Source organism: Durio zibethinus, chromosome 11 (assembly GCF_047325235.1).
Source record: "Durio zibethinus cultivar Kanyao isolate XHJ-2024 chromosome 11, ASM4732523v1, whole genome shotgun sequence".
NCBI classification, from domain to species: domain Eukaryota; kingdom Viridiplantae; phylum Streptophyta; class Magnoliopsida; order Malvales; family Malvaceae; genus Durio; species Durio zibethinus.
The window spans coordinates 4,821,867-4,830,711 of NC_143172.1; the positions used below are offsets into that span (position 1 = coordinate 4,821,867).

The 8,845-nt window shown below is 32.3% G+C and overlaps 1 protein-coding gene across 1 annotated transcript; it reads right to left on the reverse strand.

The window, feature by feature from the left end:
- Positions 1-4,239: 4,239 nt before the first annotated feature.
- On the reverse strand, positions 4,240-8,269 carry LOC111290529 (cation/H(+) antiporter 18-like). The gene is made up of 3 exons (XM_022881875.2): positions 7,461-8,269; positions 6,202-7,203; positions 4,240-6,088 (listed from the first exon to the last, which is right to left on the reverse strand). Exons 1-3 carry the CDS (start codon positions 7,659-7,661, stop codon positions 4,868-4,870), a joined length of 2,424 nt encoding a protein of 807 aa, XP_022737610.2. The 5' UTR covers positions 7,662-8,269; the 3' UTR covers positions 4,240-4,867.
- Between the last annotated feature and the right edge of the window lie 576 nt (positions 8,270-8,845).

Consider the following 8,845-nt stretch of genomic DNA (forward strand, 5'->3'; position numbering starts at 1 on the left):
AAGGTTCATTTAATCTTGTTAGGCCAAAAGAAAGGAGTTTTTCTTACCCCCACTTTCTGATGAAAGAGGTTCTTTGTTTTTCTCCTAATCATTTAATTTCATTGGAAATGCTTTGATGTCAAGTACCAATCTAATTACCATCATTTATTAATGGAAATGGTAAAGACCTTTTATATTTATATAAAAGTTCAATTTATATAGTAATAATGTAATAATGTAATCGAGGTGGAGTTGATATTTAAAAATTATAAAATTTAAAAAGTTTATATGTATAATATTTTTTTTAATAAAATAAATAAAAAAATTTAAAAAAATTTAAAAGTAAATTAAAAATTAAAAAAAGACTTCAACCACAAACTTAAGCAAATATATTGGTGTAAAGTAATCAAATGGAAACAATCGCAGTCAACAACAGAGTGATTAATGAAATGACAGAACAAATGAAATTAGAACCCAGAAATGCTCCATGGTGAAAATCGGCGTGTCCCAAATTTCGGTTGTTGGAAGGGATGATCATTGGCAAAAGTGGCGAGATATTTGTTTTCAAGAATACAGCAAAACTTGACATATAGTTGTTCTGATATATATATTTATCCCTATTGGTCTCTATAAAATCTATCCCCATTTGCAATTCTATCATTCATTTCATTTCTTCCGCAAAGGACAATAATCGACACTCTGCCTCCAGTGATCTTAAACGCCATATATCCACAATCGGTGAGAGGGCAGCTGGATGGTTAAAATTTTTGTTTTTCTTAATAATTGAGATTATCAAAATTAAATTTTGATCATTAAAATTAAAAATATAATAATTCCCTGTTATTTAAACTTTTGGCAGAAGTGTTGAAGATTTTTCTGGGAGCCGGACATGATAAGGGTTTTCATTTTTTCTAGTCAGCACAACATTATGTAGATTTCAACTAGATTTTTTATATAGGACAGCACAACATACCACGGAATGGATAATTGTTGGCTAAGCTAGTTATTTGTTGTTGTTAAAGATTGTCCAATCAATCGACTTTGGATTCGTTAAAAGGACGTTATCGTTAGGAAAAGAGGTCAACTTCGTAATCTATCTGTCGAAAGAATTGGTTGGACATGCGGATCTAGAGAATTTTTATTTCATCTCATGATTTTTATATTATATTTATTTTTTGTTTATATTCGAAAAATATTTTTAAATTTAACTTTATTTTTATTTTATTAGTATTTAATAAATATAGATAATTTTTATATTGGTAATTTTTGTAAAAAACAAAAACAAAAATTTATCTTTTTTATTTTTATATAATTTTTTATAAATATATACTAATCTATATTTAAAATAAAAATTTATTAATTCTAATTAATATAAAATAAAATTTTATATTATTTAATAAAAAATTATTTACTATATATAAAAATATATATAAATATGGGTACCAATAGATTTTTATTATTCACCTATGTTTTCATATTTAATAAAAAAATTTAAATTATACTCATTTTTATTTTTAAAATTTAATATTTACTTTTATTCAAATAAAAAATTAAATTTGTATTAAATATATATAAAATTAAACATCTCTATCTCTATTAGAGTTAAGGGATGGTCTTTTTCCACATATCATTAAATTATTATAACCATTCAACCCTTAAATTATTATAACCATTCAACCCAAGAATATTTTTAGCGGCCAAAAAAAAACCAAGAATTTTCTTCAAACTAATACCTATTTATAAGCTTACAACGTACCCTCCAAGTTGCTTTTAGTTTCTTGGTTTGGGTTGCCATAAGGTAAAACAGTAATCGGTCAAATAGCAATCCAAAGTTCTTTTACCAAATTCTACTGACAGCCATTTCTAAAAATAGTTCTTCTATTATATATATATATATATATATTTATCGATCTAATATTTAAAGAAAAATAAAATTGTAAGTTTTATATTTGAATTTTTATTTCACCATCTATTTTTCAGTTTGTATTAATGTAGTTATTTAACTTATTAATGTAACATGAATAATCAATAAAAAAATTGGTACATGTCAAAAATTTTAACCAATGTTATGTCGGAATTAATCAAAAAATTAAAAAGAATTTTAAAATTTTAAAAAAAATTTAAAAATCTGAATTATTTTAAAAAATTATAAAAAAATTAAAAAAATATGAAATATTTTTAGAAATTATAAAAATAAAAAATTATTAAAACTTAAAATTTTAAAAAATTTCAAAATTTTAATAAAAAATAAAAAAGAAAATTTTAATAAAAATAATAATTTCTTAAAATTAAAAAAAATTCACAAAAACTTAAAAGTTTAAAATAAAAAAATCTAAAATTTTTTTTAAATCTAAAAATTTATAAAAAATATCTTCAAATTTTGATAAAATTTAATTAAAAAGGATTTATTCTTCTTTTTCATTACTAACAGAGATCAATTTTAAAAAATTTTAAAAGAGAAATCAATCTTAAGATCCTAAAGCTTTAAGCACTAAGTTAAGGTGGGATACAAAACCCATTTTTATTTAGAAGATTAAACTGGATTAATGCGATAATAGAAGAATTGAGAGAATATAGGACTCTGATAATGGTAATTAGGTTTCAATTTTAGCTAGCGAGAGATTGAGAGTGTTTTTGTCAATAGGGAAAAATGGTTCTTTTAATAAAAGTTCAGTTGTGATCAATTATAGCTATATAAGATTTATGATTGATTTGCTCTTATTAAGGGAATGGATCTTATATATATTTTATTGCTTTGTGGTAAATGTTTGGTTTCATGAGATTTGGTTGATAATTAATTGATGTTATGGGGTGGATTTTTGGAATTTGAGGCTGTAAAACAGATTTAGGTTTGCTCTATGTGGTGATGTTTCATTTCAATAATTGTGAATTTGTGATAAATTTGATAGGTGATTGAGTTAGATAATTTTGCAGACAACAGATTGAGTGGAAAAGAATCTTCACGATGATCTTCGGATGGAAGTGAACTTTGGTTTGGATGATGGAAAATGATAAGCTTATAAGGCAATTGTATATAATTTCTCCTTGAAATTTGCTGCAACCCCTTGTTGCTGGATCAACATCCAGATCATTTTGAGTGTTATCTCGCAAAATAGATCTTGGGATGTTGGGAGGTTGCATAATGAGGCTTGTTGAGAATATCAATTTGCTATGCTGTTTTCTAGACGTGTCAAGAAAAGTTGTTATAGAGGGAATGATTTTGCAATGTTCCTCAATACCATCCTTTTTTTGTTTTTTTTAATCTTCATTGGAGTCAAAAGTGATATGTATGTTCTCATGACATGTCCTTTTTATAGGTTTGAGTTTAAGGTTGATTTTTAGTTAAAGGAAAACAAGGTAAGGCAATATGTGTTGGGGAATTAAGGGATTATTCTAGTTGAGTTTTGGGAATGTTTTTTTTGGATTGCTTGGCTTGCAAGATGTTAATATTGCTGATATCTTGGTAATTATAATGGTGCTGCAGGTTTTTCAAAGTCTTCTTGGTTTAAAAAGTGTTCTTTTTTTTGCTGATTCTCACTCAATGATAGCATTATCTTAGGTCTATAAAGCTTGAATTCAGACTTTGGAAGAAATGGGACACTGTGAATGAGATTGATAAGCTTACTAAGAAGATTGGTGTGATTGATTTTGTTCATATGTTTAGAAAAGCTAATGTTTTGCTAACTCTTTAGCTAAGTGGGGTGGATTGAGCTGGTTTCTTTTTTGTTTTGTTGTAAGCTATTTTGATTTTTAGAGGAAGATTCGGTTTGAACTGGTGGCTTATTTAGGCTTTGTTTTGCTGATAGTTTTGAACCAGGCTTTTATGTATTACAATTGCTAACTTTTTATGAATAAAAATGATCTTTATGGTTGAGAAAAAAAATTAGAAACAGAAACCAATCTAATAGAATGTTTTAATTACTGATGCAAAATCCTCGTATATTTTTATATCAATTTTCGTTTTTTTTTTTTTTTAAACAATTGATTTGTAATCTTCAAAGATTAAGCATTTTACTTTATTCCAAAACTCCACCCGCATCCACAAAGGCAATATCTTGGAAATAATTTGCTTAATGGTGATTTCTTACTTTTATTATCACCTAAAAATGAAGGAGAACCATTCAAATGATCTAGTCAATGGACATTTTTATTACTTGAAATTTTTTAAGGTGTCTTCTTATTATGAAAGAGAATTATCCATCGCTTACTGGAATTGCTGGATTTGGATGGAGAACAACAAAGCTGTTCACAAATCATAAGTCACAATCAAGAGTGACCTTAAATTGTTTTGTATTTGGATTTTTTTCATTTTACTTTCCCAATATTTCATTTTTGGAGACTATTATTTCATTCTTAGCCAATGTCCTTGCTATTGGCAAAAGATAAAAATGAAACAGAGTCAGACTCACCGAACTCGCAGGGGGTTAGAGAAGAGGGGGATTGGAGAAAGAAGAGTGATGTGTAATTTTTTTGCTGACATGGATTTAACTGTACAACACTATATGCTTTTGGGAATAAAGTCAAAAGCACACCATTTAAAGAAATAAGATTACAAAATACCTTTGTTGGGGAAAAAACTCCAAAAGAAAGATGATGATCATTAAATGTGTATATCTAACAAGTGTTGGTTTTCCAAACTATGCATACCAGCAGCTTAGGGGTGAAACTTGGAGAGCAACAGTAAAGAATTCCCACATTATATTCTATACGAAGTGAACTAGATTCTTTGTTGACAATTGTAAATCCTTTTGTCATATTTTAAGAAATTACGGATATCATGCATGAAAGTAAGATACAATTATTCTATTTAATTTTAAAGATCACGGTTGTAAACTGATTGTGATTCTGAACATCCAACTATCCAAGGCAGAGCAAAGTTGAAGAATGATCATGCATTTTCTAGATCCTCTTCGGGTGTCTCTGTAACTTTTGTAGAAGTCACTGAAGGAGGAGATGATTGCTTTGTAATTCTATACTGTTGTACCACCAAAACAGATGCTGAAGTTGAGAATTCAGGGGAAGTCAAGAAGCTGCCTACTGGCCCTAGTTCAGGGCAGTCACTCTTAGCATTCAATTTTGCAGTCATCTGACTCTCAGGCATTCGACCAACCACGAAAAGATTGCATCGGTTGAATTCTCGAATTACTTCAATGGTTTCTGTAGAATTTTTTACGTCTCTTTCTTCATAACTTATTGAGCTGTCATTTGAGATTTTCTTCTTAAATTCCAGCAGAAACCGTTCATCAGCTGATCCTTCTGAAGCATTGAAGCTTGTGTTTATATCAGCTCTGACGATCTCACTCGAAACCTCAGGGCCCTGTATGAAGCAAATAACAGTTAGACTGATGCCAGGGTGCTCTGCCATACGTGCACCATAAGCAAGGGCTTCACGATCATCATGTCCCCCAAAGAACAGGGCTGTTATATTGGAAGAAACATTGCTTGCTGATATATGGGTGGTTCCACCAAGACCGCGATCCACTAAGATGCCCACTGAGCATGGTGCTTGCTCGAGAACCCGCTTATTGACCCAACGATACTCAGTTCGAGTCGCCTCAAATGCCCCATCCACCCTCTGGTGCATGTGAAACGGGAGAATTATCATGGCTGCCCTTTTTCTTTCAGCACTAGCGCAGATATCCTCATGCAAGGTAGACATTGCTGAGATTGCAGTCATTGGGCGGACAGACACTCTGCTTAGTTGCCCGAAAGTCTCAAAAGCAACAACAACTTGATCACTATCAGACTGTTTCCCTTTATTCCAGAAGGGTAGCCCATTCTTTCTTGCCTTGTGGACCATTAGTATAGCGGATGGCCTTTCTGAGAGCTCCATGAGGTGCATTGCGTAGACACATAGTCCTTCCTTTTTCTCGGTTCCCCGTGAAGCCTCAATGAGATTAATCAGAGTGGGAATGCTTCTTGTACTGTGGAAGCAGGCCAATATTCGAAGCTGACTATTTGTGTCGTTCCTCTCAATTGTTTTGTATTTGTGATTACCTTTACCCTTTCTTTTTGCTGGCTTATATACTGCCATCACAAGGGGAGTAGTTATAACAGTTGTAAAGACGGCCATCAAAACCATGATTGCAAATGTTTGATCATTCAATACCTGCAATATCAATTGGCAAAAATGATTAGTCAAGTAAATATGTAAGCAGAACAAACATAGAGCTGTTCAAGGCCTTGAGAGCAATCCAACAGCCAAAAATAAGTTTAATTTACCTTTCTGTCTTTACCGATGTTCAGAACAATGAGCTCTACCAAGCCTTTAGTGTTCATCAGGAACCCAAGGGCTAGAGCCTCCGTGAAAGGCACCTTGCACATAAGGGAAACGGAAACAGTGCCAGCTATCTTTCCAAAACATGCTGTAGCAATCACTAGAACAAGGAGGCCCCAAGATTGAGCCCCTTGAATTGTGGCTACGTTTGTCTTCAATCCACTGGAGACAAAATACAGAGGAAGGAAGAGGCCAGAAACTAGATCTTCAACTTTTTCTACAAGGGCACCAGCAAATGGGCCTTGTTTGGGGATAAGAACTCCAATTATAAATGCACCGAAGAGGGCATGAATTCCAATTGTATCAGTAACAAAACCTGCTGCCAAAACAGCAGCCAAAGTTGCACATACATACAATTCATCCACTGGTTCACCCTGAGGGCAACGCTGTGCCATCCATTTGAATATAGGAGGGACAATTAGTATGCAGCAAAGGACAAATCCAGATCCACACAAGAAAACCCACAATGATACAAGGGGAGAATGGCCGGTTCCTGATAAGGCAATGGCAAGAGCTAGCAGAATCCATGCGGCCACATCATTCACAGCCGCAGCTGACATTGCCATTCGGCCAATATCTGTAGTTAAAAGCTTTAATTCAGCCAAAATACGGGCTAAGACAGGGAAGGCAGTAATCGAAAGAGCAACCCCCATGAATACAAGAAATGGAGCTTCATTTGCACCCTTTGAAACAGTTGCACGAAGGGCGAATGATGTTCCTATTCCTAATATAAAAGGAAGGCTAATCCCTGCAAGAGCTACATAAAGAGCTTTCTTTCCCGTTCGGCGGAGTGATTTTGGATCCAACTCTAAGCCGACAAGAAATAGAAAGAAGAGTAGACCAAGATTGGCCAAAGTATCCAACACCGTAAGGCTTCTAGATGGGAAGATTGCATTCAGATACTTTTTGTTTCTACCAAGAGCTGATGGGCCGAGTAATATTCCTCCCTGCAAAGAAAGTGCAAAAAAAATTGAAGTCATTAATTCTCCCCGTTATCATTTGACAAACCAACTCTATATGTGCTGTTTATTCATAGCTAGTACATGCAATCTGGGAATGAAAGTTTAAATGTCTGTCCAAGTGAGGCTAATGAAAAACTGCAGCAAGCTGTCGGCACTGACTGTTCACAAATTTAGATTATGTGCACGCAGTTAAGATTGAACCGTTTTGAAAAAGTTGGAAAGAAAGAAAGAAATGAACTTACAACAATCTCGGCGATGACACGAGGCTGCCGTAAAGGCCTTAGAAGAAAAGCAAGAATGCGAGTGAGGGCAACCACAAGGCATATCTGAAGGATGGCGAGCGGGAGTGCATAATCCAAAGGATTATCACCCTGGAACACCCCATTTGACGTAGCCGTCATGGGAGAAGGACAATGACTTGCATTTGTAGCATTCGTGGCCATATTGCATCAGTACCTTCGCTAACACAAATGAATTTGCTAATCCAAAATTCAGTTCCCCTGCATCCACAGAACGGGAATTAAACTGCAAAACATCAACAACTCGGATTCTAACTGCAAACATCCAATCCACATTTTTCTATAGATGTTTTCAACTAAATAATGGGAGTAATTGAGAATCGAAGAAAATGGCTTCACTTTGGGTAGATTTCGTGAAGGTTCAGCATCCAACTAAGATTAAAATTAATAATTAAATGGTGCTTTTAAAGTTCTTTGGGTAGATTCGGTGAAGGTCATACTTTTTCTTTATATAGAAAAGTTTTCTTCCTAAAATTCCAGCTTTCCTTGTGATAGTCAAAATCCAGGTTTTTTTTTCTCACTCTCAACACTTCCTATTTCTTTTTTATGTTGGATATAATTCCTAATTCCAATAGAATTCATAAATTATTGATAAATATTAAAACCAAACTTTGACTATTTGAGCTTTAGGGTTTAAGCATTCATAAAGGTTTCGTATATTTAATAGTACAAAGAAAAAGTATCAAGAATGTCAGGGCTATAATAGAAAAAAAAAAACACTGGCTAATAATTAAGATAACATGGTCCAAAAAAAAACCGAGAAAGTCCCATTAAAACTCAGGCATGCATATCTCCCTGGTTCTTCGCCATTATGGGGAACCATGTTAATTATAAATAAAAAAATACGGATGAATCGCATAAACCTAATATGTCAATGTCAATGTCACATGAAATATGATTTATTTATTTATTTATATATCAAAAAGCAAAAAACAAAAGAAAAACACTAAATCTTATTCATGCTGCACATGACACAACTTGTCTACTTTGGAAAAATTTTAGAGATTTCTTACCGAATAATTGATATTAATTAATTACCGTATTCAATTTTAGATATACTAAATGATAACCATTCATGGGAGAAATTTTCTAAACTATATGAATAAGACTATAAGAGTGCAAATTAACTAAAAAAAATCATGGTACTTGTTTCATAAATTGCCAAATTTTTGTATTATACTGACAGAACATACATGTATATCATATTAAGGAGCACAAGTATTTGGGACAAAAATGATGGGACTAATAGAAATTTTCAAAAAAAAAAATTATTAACTCAAACTTTGTCTGGTTAACAAAACTTTATCTATAATTTTTGGAAATTTAGG

Excerpts from the sequence above, each read along its gene's own strand:
- LOC111290529 (XM_022881875.2), bottom strand. The coding sequence starts at position 7,661 with ATGGCCACGAATGCTACAAATGCAAGTCATTGTCCTTCTCCCATGACG. Across the intron at positions 7,204-7,460 it reads GTGTCATCGCCGAGATTGTT|GGAGGAATATTACTCGGCCC; the intron begins GTAAGTTCATTT and ends CTTTCTTTGCAG. Across the intron at positions 6,089-6,201 it reads ACATCGGTAAAGACAGAAAG|GTATTGAATGATCAAACATT; the intron begins GTAAATTAAACT and ends TTGATATTGCAG.